Source organism: Rhinolophus sinicus, chromosome 2 (assembly GCF_057876585.1).
Source record: "Rhinolophus sinicus isolate RSI-liver-muscle chromosome 2, RSI-T2T, whole genome shotgun sequence".
Lineage (NCBI taxonomy): Eukaryota > Metazoa > Chordata > Mammalia > Chiroptera > Rhinolophidae > Rhinolophus > Rhinolophus sinicus.
The window spans coordinates 99,349,876-99,364,878 of NC_142502.1; the positions used below are offsets into that span (position 1 = coordinate 99,349,876).

Genomic DNA, 15,003 nt, shown 5'->3' on the forward strand with positions numbered 1-15,003 from the left:
TCATGGAGGTCCTGGACAAGCACCCTTTTAGGCAGGGGACTGGGGGAATGGAAACTCCACTGGTTGCAGTGGTTGAAGAAGGGGAGGAGAAAGTAGAGGCAGTGTGTGGAGACAACTCCTCTGGGGAGCTCAGCTGTGAAGTGCAGCAGAGAAATGAGGCCGGAGCTACAGGGAAGAGGGCACGGGGGAGGGGAGCGGGGGGGTAGGATGGGATGTTTTTGTTTTAAGTGATTTCAAAGACATGTTTATATGCTAAAAGGAATGGTCCAGTAGAACAAAGGAAATTGATGGTGCAGAAAAGAGGACCAAACATACAGGAGAAAATTTTTTGAGGCAGATCAGGGGATGGTGTCTGGACATAATGGAAAGAGAGGCTGGCTTTTGGAACAGGGAGGCCCTACCCCCTGGAACAAATTCATAAAAATCAACTGTTTCCCCCATCAAGAAGTCTGCAAGTGAGGAGTATTTTACAGTTATGTTTACTCAGCTTTTTTACATGTAATAGAGACTTTTCCATCTAACCCTCTCAGAAGAGAAGAGGCATAAACCCAAGGTCTATGTCAAGATGGTGTCTTCCTGCTAATGCCGTGCCCAGATGGTGCAAAAAGCTGGGCTGAAGGATGGGGCACTTTTATTAAAATCTGTAAGGCATGTTACTAGTCATACTTTTTTTTCATTTATATTATTCCGTTTGATGCTCTCAACACTCCTATAAGGTATACAGAGCCAAGAGTATGATCCCGCTTTTGACAATGAGGAAACTGAGGCACACAGAGATGGGATCATTTGCCCAGAGAACAAATGGCAGAGCCAGGGTAGCTCAGGTTTTCTGAGCTCCCTCCATGGGGACACGTTGTCTTGAAAGCCACTCTGTCCTCGGGGGTTGGTCTCTCGGCCTCCACCCTCCCTGCCGCTGGGGAGCGAGCCTCGTTCTCCAAACAGCAGCCTGGAAGTAATTCATCAAAACAAACAAGTTCAAGGGTTCAATTTTTATTCCCAAGGGAAGAAAAATACTCCTAGATTCTTAGTGACCATGGGGCTGCAAAGGAAGCTGAAGACAGGATGACAAAAGGTCCCTCTCCTGCCAGGGGCTGACAGGCCAACAGGTGCAGCCTCTCTGGCCGCGTGGCAGATGGCCCAGGCCCCACCACACAGCACTTTCTACACAGCCCACTTATCAGGCCTCCCTGTCAGGCAAACATGCAAGCCAGGGCCCAGGCAGTGTCCCCAGCCAAAGCAAACACTTCCCTCGCCCCTGGACTCCCTCTGCTCTTAATTTAGCAGCCTGTGTGTCTGGGCTTCTTCGGGAGTGCTCATTATGGGGGAAATTGAGTATCAGCCTGGGAACAGGAGCCCAGAGAGGGTGATTTAACATGAGCTTCCTGCTGGCTCTTAGACCTCACAGGGCCAGGATGAATCTACTTGATTTAGGATTCATGAGAATACTGTGGAATTTTTCAACCCCTGCCAGGGGCACCTGTGGACAGGTATACATCCCCCGTAAGGGGTATTAGTCATTCATGGTGTCATATCTGCTGTTTCTAACTGCCAAGGATGGCTCTAAAGTCTCAGAAAATGAGGTTAACTCCTTTCTAGGGCGTTTGGTTTTTTTTTTCCAATCTTCCTTAATCCCTGAGTTTGGAAGTATTTTCACCTGGACAGGAAGCTTGGTGTGACCCCCATGACCACGATGCCCTCTTCTCCAGCTGGTGCCAGGAAGAAGCAGAGTGCCTCAAAGCCCTGGCTGCCCCCACCCCAACCCTCTCCACTCTGAGAAACCCTCCAGCTCTCTCCTTTGTTCAGGAACCTTCCCAGTGAAATGGAAAGAACACAAAACTGGGAGGGGGGAGACCCAAACACAAGGGCTATCCCTGTCCTTGGGCAGGTCACCTCCGCCAGCCTCCCCCTCACATCTCTCAAGTTCAGATTCCACCTTTGCCCCAGGGGTCAGCCTCTCCTGAGATAATGTCCATGCAAGTCCCTCGTACACTGCCAAGCACCAGGGAGCTGTTAGCAGGGAAGTTGGCCTCTGTGGTGAGAAGCTGGCCCAACATGGTGAGGTGTGATTTTTTTTTTTAATGGTTTATCTGTAGCAGTAACATCATCCCAGGAATCTACAGTCTCAAAACCCCAACATAGACTGACAGCTCCATCACTTGACTGGGGTTCAAAAAGTAAAGAATGTACTAGAAATGACACCTTATATTTTGGGTTGAGGTCTGTCTACACTACATGAGGAACCATGTCTTAGAGTATTGTCTTCTCTAAGTACGTCTCTGTGGTGTGTCTTCCCTGCCCCACCCCCACCTCCAGTCATCATGGCACGAAAGTGTCTGTGGGGGACAGTGACAGTCCTGGGTGGGAGCTGGCTCAGAGTCCGTGCTCCTTCCTGCTGGCAGCATTAACTAATTCTGGCTCAGGCTGCTTGTCAGTGGTGCAGAGGAAACATCAGACCAGTGACTTGGCCAACAGCCACATGGCTGGTGGTCCCCGGGATCTTTCCTCGCCAATCCTTGGAATAGAGAAATGAAAGCAGTGGGTCTCAGGCCTGGCTGTTCATCTGAATCCCCTGGGCCCGCACCAGAGATTCTGATTTAACCTGCCCTGGGAGTAGCCTAGGCATCCGGATTTCCAAAGGCTCCCCAGGGGTTGGCAGCAGGCAGCAGAGCTGGGAACCAGGGATGCAAAGTGACTGGAACACATCAGAATCCTATGCTCTGCTGTGCCTGCTCATCTTCCTTCCTGTTCTATGGTTAAATTAGGACAGCTGGCAATGTCTTCACAATAAGGACCTTCTCCTTGAACCGCGAGACCGGCCTGGGGTCTTGCACACAGAATTAGATCCGCAGGACCAAGGACTCATAGCCCTAAATTGTTTTCAACCTTTTCCTCAACAATATCAAGCAGACCACACCCACACTTCCTACCCACTACCTAGTCCCTGTGGCCACACCTGGATGGCAGCAGCTGCCTCACCCATCAATCTCTCTGCCTGCTGGAGTAATTTTTAGACACTGTGTTCATTACTCCACCCAAGAATCTTCAGAAATTCCCTTTGTTCTTATTGTGATAGCCTAACTTTAAGCACATTAAGTGCATGTCACTCATCCCAGTTCCCTTCACACTTCAATGAGCCAGTCAATCCAGGGGTTTTGTTGAACTGCAGATTCTGGTCCAGTGAGCCTGGGTGGGGCCCAATATTCTGCATTTCTTAACAAGCTCCGTGGGGATGCCAGTGCTGCTTCATGGACCACCCTTTGCCAGGAACCACGCTGGTCCCAAGTACCTCATCTGCTCCAAGGACTGGGAAACGAGAAAAGTGAGGCCCAGAGAACTAATATGATTTGCCCAAAGTCACACGTCAGGTTGGGGACCATCCTGGCTAGAACTCAAGCCCTGGTTCTTAATCCAGAGAACCCTTCTCCCCTTCTCCATGTCCAGGCCTGGGAAGTGACAGGATGGGGCCACACAGTCAGGAGACGCCATGATGGGCTATGATGAATATCTGGAGCAAAAAGCAAGGAGGGTCAGTGAGGACCACAGGGTTGGAGAATGAGTGTTGGTTCCGGCTCAGGGAGATGAAACTTTTCCAAAGGGCAAAGAAGGCATATTCCTTCAGAGTTGGGGGAATAAATGCGGCCTCTGGGAGTCAAGGCACTGAGAGGTGCTTTGCCCAAGACCCGGGGGGCGTGGCCTGAGCCTCCTCCCCTTGCTCTTCAATCCCAGGAGAGGTCCGTGCCCCACGCACATCCTAACCAAGAACATGCTGTCTCCCCTTTCAGGTTTCCAATAAGTGTCCAGCCGGGCACTGTGGCAGCAAGAACAGATACGGAAGCAGTGCCTCCTCTCACTCGTCCTGGCTTCAGAAGCGATCTGTAGGCTGCTGGGAGCAACTAGTGACTGATTTCAGAGGAGGGGACTGTGTTTCTTTAGGAATGCTGTCCTGGAGACTGCCAGTGAGGCTGTGGCATCTTTGCTATGGGTGCTGGAGCTGCTGGCAGGGTGCTAGGGGCAGGACAAGGGCTTCGGCTCACTCTTGTAGTGGTGTTTGTCATAGACCATGATAAACCTTTGAGGTGATGAGATAGTACCATCATAATGTATTGGCAAGGGAAGCTGACACTGGTAGAACAGGGGAAAATCATCATCAGTTATCTTAGCCACTTACCAGCAGCTCCCCTGCCCCACCTGCTGGCTTAGAATCCCTGGACTAGCTGGGGCAGGTTAGACAGCAGGTCAAAGCCAAAGACCAGGCAGATGAATGCACGGCCTCTGATGGCCAGTCCCAACCTCCAGGACCAAACCCTCCACCATCACCTTCATATCTGGATGACTCATCTAGGCAGCACCTAAATCAGCTGAGTCTCCAGAGAGCCTCCCACCCTTCAGGGTCTAAGGACATCACAGCACCCAGACAGCACTGATGGCTCCAAGGAGCCCTAAGTGTGGGCACCTTGGACCTTACACCCTCACCCAGTCACTTGGGGCTGTACAAGATTTGGGCCGAAACTCCCCATTCCCACTGGGGAAGTGTAGCTGCTGGGGGTTTTGTCTCAGGGAGCCTCCCAGCACTGCAGGACCTGGCTCCTGATACCGATCCAACAGAGGGTGGTGGGCCAGCCTTCAGGAGGCCCTAGGAGAAATGCCACCTGCATCGCGACGTGGCAGCAAGGCTCCAAGACAGCTGCAGTTGGAGAGGGGCACTGGAGGCAGGGGACAGGAATGACATGTGGAAATAAAGCTACCTGAACAAAAGTGCTCGTCCACTGCTTCTGTTATCTCCGGCCTATAGATGCAGGACCTCACCACCCTGGAGAGAGAGCAGAGAGAATAGAGTGCAATTGGCTTAGTCTCCCTGTTTCAGGGCTGGGTAAAAGGCTCATGCAGGAGAAGATAGATCCTTACATTTCAAAGCTGGACAGCGGATAGAGCTCCTCTCACCCACCCCCTCATTTCCATCATTAGAAAGCTGAAGCCAAGGGGAGATTCTGGCTTGCTGATGTTCATCCAGTTAGTAGCAAAAGTCCCCTCCTCAGGGGGCTTTCCCTGACCACCCCTAGAAGCGGCCCCTAGTTACTCTCTACCCGTGACTGTTTTATTTTCTTCATTACTATCTGACATATCTTTATTTGCTTATATTTTTATGGCCTGCAAACCCCACCCCCCAAGACTAAAGTCTCCCTGACAACAGGGACCTGTCTGTCTTGCTCATTACTGTGTCCCCAGCACACTGAATCCCTCAGTACTCGATAAGTATTCCTTCAGTTGGTGAGTGGGAGAGTCAGAACCCAGATCTCCTGCTTCTCAGGCTGGTGTCACTCCCACCGCTTCACTCTGGCTCTGTGACGGAGGCTCCCTGGTTCACTTCTGGCCCTCACAGTTCTATGTCACATAGTAAGTCCTCAATAAAGCTATAGAACCTGGGAAGCCCAAACAGGGCTCGTACAGGATTTTAGAAGCCTCCCCAAGAGTCCATGAGTCATACATGTAAATACGCACACACAGACACACACTCAGGAGTCCTGAAGATGGCCTGGAGTGGGCCAGAGTCCCTTGGAAACAGCCTCCGTGTACCCGGCACACCTTACCGCCCTCATCCCTCTGGAGCTGGTTTAGAGTTATTGATTGTAGATCTCCTGCTGAGAAGTTATCTCCTGGATCCTAGGGTCTTATTGACAGAGATGTGTGGTGTGGCCCCACACAGGGTGTGAACCCGCCTCCTGGAGCTATCACTAAGGCAGGAGAGGAAATGAAGAAGAGAGAAAAACAGACAGCAGGCAACCTTGGGACAGCGGTGTCCTACTAAGGGGGCCATCTGCAAAGTATGTGCAGCAACTGGGGAGGGAGCCTACCCTCCAAAAGTCCCCTCCCAGTGGAAGCTAGGCCTTTGCTGTGGACATACTTGACTACAGTGCATCTTCCCCAAAGTTCACTGGCCTCTGCAAGTGGGAGACATGGATGAAATGTTCTGAAAAGACTCCCCAGCAATCAACCTGCGTTCAGTGGAGCCATGGAGATCCGGAGGATCTGAGGTCACTTCAAGCCAAAGTGTGGGGCTTTCCAAAATAACTTCTGGAAAGTAGCCCAGCCAGTGACTCCAGGCCCTACTAGAATTCAATTGGCTCTGCCATCCCCTTGACGAGAAGTGTTGGGGGAGGGGGTTTGGAATGTGGCTTGCTCAGATCTTCCAAAAAGGAAATTTTAGAAAGAAGATAGAACAACTGTGGTGGGTTGAATAACTAGTCTTCACCCCCTGTAGTAGAATTATACATCCAACGCTTTATCATGGCCTCATGAGGGCAGAGTATACTTCCTTACTTGCCCCTTACATTTGGACTTGGACCTATGACTTGCTTTGACCAATGGCATGCCGGCAGACATGATGTAAGCAGAGGCTTAAATAAAATGTGCTTGCGTGGTTGGGCTTGCCTCTTGCACTCCAGTGACCTACTGTGAGAAGAATGTGCCCTGGGTAGCTGCTGCCCCTTCATCCTGTATCCCAGAACATAGAGAAAGCAGACCTGGGCCAAGCCTACAGCCTGGAGCCAAGCCCAGCAGACCTGGAGCCTGGAACAGAGCTTCCCATCCAGCCCAGCCAAGATCAACTGAACCCTGGCTGACCCAAAAATCCATCATCATGGGAATAAATGCTTGTGAGCATAAGCCACTGAGACTTAAGGTGGTTTGTTATGAAACATTAATTGTACAAATAGCTGATTGATATAGAAATTGAAACCCAGAGATAGTACGGAACTGATCCAGAATTTCTCAGAATTCATTCTGTCCCACCATATCACCTATCGAAAGGCACTTAAGAAAAGGCTGTTTCTGAAAAATGGGATTTCCATTTGTGGCTATGATAAAGCAACAGGGAGCTGATTTACCTTCCTGCTTTAAACAACTGAAAACTAGACAAGATATATAAAACAATGGTTTTCAGATAATGGATAAAAGGCAGTAGAGGACACAGATATCCAAAAGAAGAGAAACCAAAGATGAGCCCCGTGATGGCCCCAACTTACCACCTGCAGAGAGTTCAGGCTGCAGTTCAGGAAGGGGGAACCGGTGGTGCCTAGTGGTTTCCCTGAGTTGAGGAATTGAAGCTGGGAAACCAGGGAGACCAAAGTGGCTTAAATTTGCGAGGCAGAGTACCAGAGATGAGTGAGCTGCAGAGAGACAGAGACAGACATGATAGAGATAGATGACAGATGATAAATAGCCAGCTAGCTAGCTAGCTAGATATAGAGATAGACAGAAATAGATATAGAGATAGAGATGGTATAGAGCTCTATAAAGGATGGATGGATAGATAGATAGATAGATAGATAGATAGATAGATAGATAGATAGATAGATAGATAGGGCCAAAAAATGTATACACATTTTAAGAAAGGAAAAAACTGTATTGAAATTGTAATACTCAATATATACCAATAACAAAAGATAAATACAAGTCACGTTTGACTTCTGCAATTACAAGAGGTGCTCAAAGTGGTTACATTAGCATAATTTTAATACAGTTTTTTCCTTTCTTAAAATGTGTATACATTTTTTGGCTATATACATATATATATACACACATATATGTGTATATACATATATATGTATATGTATGGAGAAAGAGAGAGAGCACTCTCTGGAGATCGCCAGAAGATACTCTAAAGTCCTTAGCTAACTGCTGACGCACGCATGCAGATGAGAAAATCACCCAAAGCTCAGGAAAGAACCACCAGAAAGGAGCACGCAGATAGCACAGGGCTGAGAAAAGTTGATGTTCCCAACAGCCAAAGTGGAGAAACCTCCTCAAAAAGGGGGTCATTGAATAGAAAATACAATAGGGTATCGCCTCAAAATGGGTCCAAATTAGCCCTAGATGAAAAGCTGCTCAGGTCCTGCCTCACAAAGCTTAGAAAGCAAGACTCAAAAGAGTCACACTGTTTCCAGTAAGTTTTCAAGTATCTTCAAAGAATCTCAGAACAAAGCTCAAAAATATTTAAAAGAATATTAAAAAAAAAAAAAAATCTAGCACCCAACAATGTAGAATTCACATTGTCTGACATCTAAAAAACATTATCAGGCATGCAAAGAAGTAGGAACATATGGCCAATAATGAGGAGAAAAACCAATTGATAAGAATAGAAATAGACCTAGGAATGACACAGATGATAGATAAAGTAGACAGGGATTTATTTTATTTTTTTTTTATGCAATGGATTTGTGTTTAAAATATAGGCAGAAAGATGCCTATTTGTAATTCCTTAACTGTTAACATGACTCATTCATCTGGTCATTCTTTTAACCAGGATGTGCCATCCACTGCTAAGGTTGGTTGGTTGGCTGGTCGGTCGGTCGGTCGGTCGGTCGGTTGGTTGGTTGGTTTTGTGCTTTGTCCTCGAGTCAGCCCTCAGCTTTCCCCGATGCCATCTACTAGGTGGGCTCAGTTAGGGTGGCAGGATCTGAACCCAGGGCTCCTTCTCTCCACTTGCCCTTTCCCCTGCAGGTGATGTACCTGGGGCCAGTGGGCTTTATCTTCTCCCCTTAGTTCCGGTTTGGAACGTGCCCTTTTTCATTTGTGCGGATATGTGCCTATTGAATGACTCCATAAGTGAATACCGATGTTGGATGGCGGGGTGGGCAGCCTATCCTTTCCCTTATCTCAGGGCTCATTCAGATGGAAAGAGGCCTGTGCCCAGCTGCTCTGTTTACTCTGTATTCTCTACCCATTGTACATGAAATTGATCTGAGGGAGAGGGTTGTTTTTCTTCTTTTTCCTCCAATCTCCTTATTAGTTCAGCCTCAGAAAGTCCCTTATCACTGCCGGATGTCAGGCCACACTCTGCCATCAGGCCTGGCCATGTTAGACTCTCCATTAATTGATTTTGCCCTCCCCCTCTTGGGAAGCATAAATTGGCTCGGCCCATTAGCAGCAATAATTCCCTGAAAGGGATTATAAATCATGACCTGTGTCCATCCGCCACTCACAGTGGAGTGCCCACATAGGGAAGTGTCAGGCAGGGAGCTGGAGCATCGGCAGAGCAGGGGAGGCCCCTGAAGTCCAGCAGGCTGGCTCCTAAATCTGACCACATGAGGTCACAGCCAACCAGAAGGAGGAGCTAAGACAGTTTCCAGTACACAGAGGGTCTCAATCCGTGTGTATTGAACGCGTAAAGGGAGGGAGAGAAGACAAGAGGCTCCTTTTCTGGGACAGAGTGCTTTGAGGAACTCTTGAGTTGACCCTCACCCACCAAGTCCACCATTATGTTATTCTTTGGTTCTGTAGCTTTGGATTTTCAAAAGTCCCCCACTAAACTGGAAGCACTCCTGAGAAGACTATCCTTAACTCCAGTCAGGTAATGCCTTGCTGGTCTGTGTGAAAAGCTGAGTGTGAGAGGAGGAGAGGAAGGATACAATGAGAGAGAGAGACAGAGAGGAAGGAGCACCAAGGGAGAGGAAGCAGCCAGGAATGGTGGGAGGAGGCCGCAGTCTGGCCAACTTTGCCAGCACATAGTAGGTTCTCAATAGGGACAGTGGGCGTTGCCCCTTATCTGACAGGGATACGTTCTAGGACCCCCAATGGGTTCCTGAAACTGTGGATAGTACCGAACCCTGTGTATACCATGTATTTTCCTATAAATACATGCCTTTTCACTTAAAGGAGGCACTTTACAGCTTCTCGTTGGCATATCCAAATTGCCAGCATCACTGCTCTTGCACTTTGATACTATTATTAAGCAAAAGAAAGGTTATTTGAACAGCAGTACAGAGGTACCTCAACAGTGGATCTGATGACCGAGAGGACTATAAAGTGGCGAACGGGCGGGGAGTGAACGCAGCGTGGACACGCTGGACTATGGGATGATGCACGTCTTGGGTGGGACAGAGAGATTTCATCACACAACTCAGAATGGTGCACAATTTGAAACTCATGAACTGTTTATTTCTGGAATTTTCCATTTAACATTTTCGGACCACAGTTGACCATAGTAACTAGAGCCACAGAAAATGAAACTGCGGATAAAGGGAGACTACTGTAGCCCATAAATGAATGGAGTGTTTTGCCCACAGTGAACCTGCCCAGGGTCTGAGGGAGGGAGGGCTTCAGTGATAGCAGATCCAGCCCTCCCTCTACCCCAACACATCGCAGACATCCCTCTGGCCTGCTGTGTTCACCCCTTTCTCCCATGCAGATAGTGCATTCTCTCTCCCTTCATTTCCCTCACCTGAGAACCACCATTACCTGTGGATGGTGTCCGGACCGTTGAGGACACTCAGGCTACAGAGGTTGCTAAGACCTGCCTGAGATCCCCTAGACATCAACAGATAAACTTCCTAAACAAGAGAGAACTCTTCACCTACGAGCTTCTCCGGGGCAATAAAGTAGGATTTGACTATCACACAGCCTTGCAGATCTAACTACAACCCTTGCTTAAACCCAGGAATTAGTCTGTAGTGACAAGATGACAGCCAGCACTCTGTTGTCCCATTTCTCCAAAACATGAGGTAAAACCAGTCAAGGGTGAGTTTTGTGACATCCCAGCTGCCTGGGAAAGCTCTGGGTGTGAGGAGGGCCTTGTAAAGGGTGGCCTCAGGGAACCCAGGATCCAAGGATTGCAGAGAAGGCAGCCCCCAGCCCCAGTCAGGGCCCTACCTGAACCACAGAATAGAGTAGGAACTATGACCCCTCTGCCTGCCTTCAGCACTTCTTACAGCCTCAGGATACTCTGAATGGACAGCCTCCACCGCCCTGCCTACACCTCCACTTCCGGTATTTGTCGTCATTCTGGTTTGGGCCTTGGAGCAGATGAAGAACCATGTGTCCCTGCCATTCTCTTCATCATTCATATACTGGAAACTACCAAAGTCTCCCCTTGTCTTTATTTTCTGTAAGACACACCTACTTCTCTCTCCCTCCCCCTTTCCTTCTCTCCCTCCCTCCCTCCCTCTCCCTCTCTCTCCCTGTCCTTTCTCTCCCTCCTCTTCCACTCCCCCCACCATTACAGAACCATAGTTGCTTGTCCTGGACATGCCAGCGGCTATAGCGTCTGCCTCCCCATAGCCCTTTCCTTGTGACACCTGTTCAGGTGAGTGTCAGCTGGCTGGGGCAATAGGCTGAGGGTGGAGAATGACCCCAGGACCGCCCACCTCAGCTGTGAAGTGACCCACATGAAAGGGTACTCTTGGATGCACTGCCTTCTTAGGGGAGCCAAGAAATACCAAGACAAAGAAACAGAGGGCAGTGGGAGTGACACTGACCCAATGCCAGGGTAAGCCTGGGGCAGAACTCAGGTGGGGGGGGCGGGGCAGAACTCAGGTGGGGGGGGGCAGAACAGAGGGAGAAAATCGCCCGTTGTAGGTCCCGTGCGCCTGGTTGTTCCGGAACCCTGGCTGCTCCTGGCTTCCTACCACAAATTATTTCAATTACTTAAGATAACTAGAGAGTGTTCCTAGTCCTTCCAACTCAAATAAGCCTTGACCCGTTGAAAAAACAAAATCTCATGTAACCATTGGAAAGTAACAGAATATCTAACAGTGGCTTAAACAAATAGGGTTTATGTTTCTACCATAAAAAGAGATCTAGAGATAGGTGTGTGCAGGAATCAGCTGAGCATCTTTGCAATGCTCTTGACCTTTCCCTCAAGGACACAAATTGGCTCGGCAGGTGCAGCCATGTGTGTATTCAGGGCAGACAGAGGGGAAGGTGGGGCGGGCTGAGGCTGAACCCTTTGTCAGGAGAGAACAACTCTGCCCCGTACCTCCACAGCCGACTCTGCCCACATCTAATTGGCCAGAACTGGGTCACATGGCAGTCCCAGCTGCAAAGGAGCGTGGAAAGCAGGTGCAAGGGACACTGTCAATCTTCTGATTTCCTCCCCATTTCTGAGCCTCTCTCCCCCCTTTCATGTGTTTTTGCTTCCAATGGCCTGGCCTGCACCCGGGGCATTTCAGTGGACTCTCCACGGGCCATCTTGCTGCAGGTGCACAGAGCCAGACACCCAAATGTCTGACTGGTGTGGGAATATGAGAACCCAGCTCCCTTGCCTCCACTTGGGACTAACTGGGTGTGCTTGACCCACCAGGGCTCCCTAGGACCCAGGTGGGGGTGAGGACTATGATGCCTTTTTGGCCCCATTCGCCCAACCCCCTCACCAGTCTTCACTTATTCCTTTGCTCATACACAAAAGCCCCTCTCACGGCTGCTCCTGGAGAAGCTGACCTAAGACAGCAGGGAGCAGGATTATTATGATGGGTGAGACCAACCATGCTCCATTGCCTGACATGTACAAAAGTGGGGTTCTGTTAGCCAGGGAGAAAGAGATATTGGGCAGGCAACTCATGGTATCCGCTGCCGCAGCTCGCTGCAAAAACATTAGGAAAGATAAGCAGAGAGCTTGGAACCCTCATACGTTGCTGATGGGAATGTAAAATGGTGCGGCCACTTTCTTTGGAAAACAGTCTAGCAGGTCCTCAACAAGTTAAACATAGAGTAAACGTATGACCTAGCAATTCCAATCCTAGGTATTTTTCCAAAGGAATTGAAAACGTGTTTGCACAAAAACTTGTACATGAGTGCTCATAGCAGCATTATTCATTATTGTCAAAAAGTAGAAACAACCCAAATCCCCATCAACTGAATAAAATGTTAGTGTATCCCTACAATGACATATCATTCGACCATAAAGAAGAAGTACTGACACATACTGCAACATGGGTGAACCTTGAAAACATTATGCTAACTGAAGACACCAGACAGAAAAGGCCACATGTTGGTTGCATGATTGCATTTGTATGAAATGTCCAGGATATTTAATAGGGACAGGGAGCAGATTAACGAGGGCCAGAGGCTGAGGGGGCAGGCTGTGGGGTGGAGGACTGATAGCTGACAGGTGTAAGATTTCCCTTTGAGGTGATGAAAATGTTCAGAATTGATTGTGGGGATGGTTGCACGACTCTAAGAATGTGCCAAGAACAACAGTTGTATACTTTAAATGTGTGAATGACACGGTATGTGAATCATACTGCTGTAAAACGATTCCACACACATAAGCAAAGGAGGGAAAGAGAGTAAAACACCTTCGATCCCACCCACCCAGAGCAAACCACTGTCAAATGCCAGGGCCTGGATCTACTTTGAGCCTCTTATTTTCTTCACACATACATCTCACCAACATAGTATCCTCTGAGGGGAAGCAGCTAAAGTATTTCAAGCAAGGCAAATTATCCGCCAAAGCTAAGAAGCAAATGCGTCAACCCCAATGCTGTGCCCGGTTGAGACAACCGTTTGTCTGTTTGCTTTGCCCTGATTTGTCACCCAGTTTGCTCATCCTCAGGATCCCCCAATAGGCAGGTCAATTCTCCTAACCAATTTTGTCACCAAGGCAATTGAGTACAAGGTTTATTCATACCCATTCCGATTTCTTCCCAGCTCCCTGGCTTGGGGGCTTGAAGCCATCATGGATGGGTGAGAAGCTGGGGGCTGCCGAGAGGGTCCATTTGGACCTGGGCCAGGTGAGGAGGAGTATCAGATCTGGCCCAGAAACACCCATACTACTCAGAGTCCGAGGGTGAGACATGATGACCTCAGGAGGACCCGGTAGGTCTATCTGAGGGGTCCATGCCCCTGTCTTGCTGCTCTCCATAGATAAAAAGGCCGGATTGGGGTGGCAGGCCTGTTTGCACTCAGGGCACTTAGTGCAGCCAAGCTGAGCCACATTGTTCAAACAGACTCCCGGCCTCCAGACACCTGTGCTGAGGAGGGCGAGGCAGGCAGAAGGCTGGGCGCAGGTCCCTGGGCGCTTCCCGTCTCTCCCCCCAAAGCCCTGCCGAGTCCTGGCCACGCCATGCCCCACACTGGGCTCTGCAGCTGCTGGGGGGGCCGGGTGCTGCCGCTACTGCTGGCTTATGTCTGCTACCTGCTGCTCGGCGCCACCGTCTTCCAGCTGCTGGAGAAGCAGGCAGAGGCTCAGTCCAGGGACCAGTTTCAGTTTGAGAAGCTGCGCTTCCTGGAGAACTACACCTGCCTGGACCAGCGGGCGCTGGAGCAGTTTGTGCAGGTGAAGGGGGGACGCTGGTGTGGGATGGTGGGCAGAATGGGGGTTCTCACGACAGGTCCAGAGCCATCACCCAGGGACCGATGCCCTGTTTGGAAGCAGAGGGTGTGGAAACAGAGCCAGATGAGACCTAGATCCAGGTCTAAAACTGGATCGCTGTGACATTGAGCAAGTCACTTAACCTCTCTGGTCCCAAACTTCCTCATCTAGAAGATGAGGAGAATAATCATATCTGGGCTGCAGACATTCAATAACAGACTAAATGCACTTTCTCAGCTGCCACTGCTGCACAAATGTGAACTGAGTGTCAGTGCTTTCCACACTGCAAATTGCCTTCTCCCACACTCTGCACTGCCCCTACCCCAAGTCCAGGGCCACTGTTCTGCCCTCCCCCCACCCATGTCTTTGTGCTGACCACACTAGAGAGCTGTGGGTCAGAGACACTGATAAAAGCCAGGAGAGGCTGCCGTGCTGGCCTTCCCCAGCCCGGTTCTACCTGGAACTGGGCTTGGTGAGCAGTGGCCAGGGTGACTGAGCTCTGCCAGCACTGTGGCCATGGGGGCTCTGTCTGGTGGCAGAGCAGGTGACCCCTGCCTGGGCCCCGTCTGCTTTTCAGCACAAACTCTAGGGCCCCAGCACCCTCTCTCTAAGAAAGAAGGTAAAACCCAGGTGTTGTGGGGGAAGGTGAATGCATTCAAGAGCGAATGACAACACCCACCACACAGGAACAGCCAAGTTCAGGGTCATCATGATGATAACTGGTATTCATTGCGCATTTGCAATGTGCCGTAGACAGTGGAGAATGGAGTCACTGTGAGGGGTTTAGACCAGTCATGATCTGTTGCCTGGGGCCTAGTAATTTACAAGTATTTTCTCATAATCACCTATATTATCATTATCTCCAGTTTGTAGCTGGGAACTGAGGCAACAGAGAGGTGGAGTATGTTGGCCAAAGC

At 49.6% G+C, this 15,003-nt stretch overlaps 2 protein-coding genes and 1 long non-coding RNA gene across 3 annotated transcripts in view; 2 read left to right on the forward strand and 1 right to left on the reverse strand.

Annotated features, from left to right (window-relative positions):
* KIF6 (kinesin family member 6) overlaps positions 1-4,755 on the forward strand; it is a 406,288-nt gene extending 401,533 nt beyond the window's left edge. The window contains exon 22 of the mRNA XM_074332873.2: positions 3,783-4,755. Coding sequence (XP_074188974.2) covers positions 3,783-3,793 — 11 coding nt within the window. The 3' untranslated portion in view covers positions 3,794-4,755. The remainder of the gene's footprint in view (positions 1-3,782) is intronic.
* Positions 1-15,003, reverse strand: part of LOC141571642 (uncharacterized) — a 22,031-nt gene continuing 7,028 nt past the window's right edge. Inside the window, exons 2-3 of the long non-coding RNA XR_012496572.2 lie at positions 4,746-4,810; positions 1-946 (exon numbers count right to left, since the gene is read on the reverse strand). This is a non-coding gene — a long non-coding RNA (uncharacterized LOC141571642). The remainder of the gene's footprint in view (positions 947-4,745; positions 4,811-15,003) is intronic.
* Positions 13,218-15,003, forward strand: part of KCNK16 (potassium two pore domain channel subfamily K member 16) — a 6,710-nt gene continuing 4,924 nt past the window's right edge. The window contains exon 1 of the mRNA XM_019751557.3: positions 13,218-14,050. Coding sequence (XP_019607116.1) covers positions 13,838-14,050 — 213 coding nt within the window. The 5' untranslated portion in view covers positions 13,218-13,837. The remainder of the gene's footprint in view (positions 14,051-15,003) is intronic.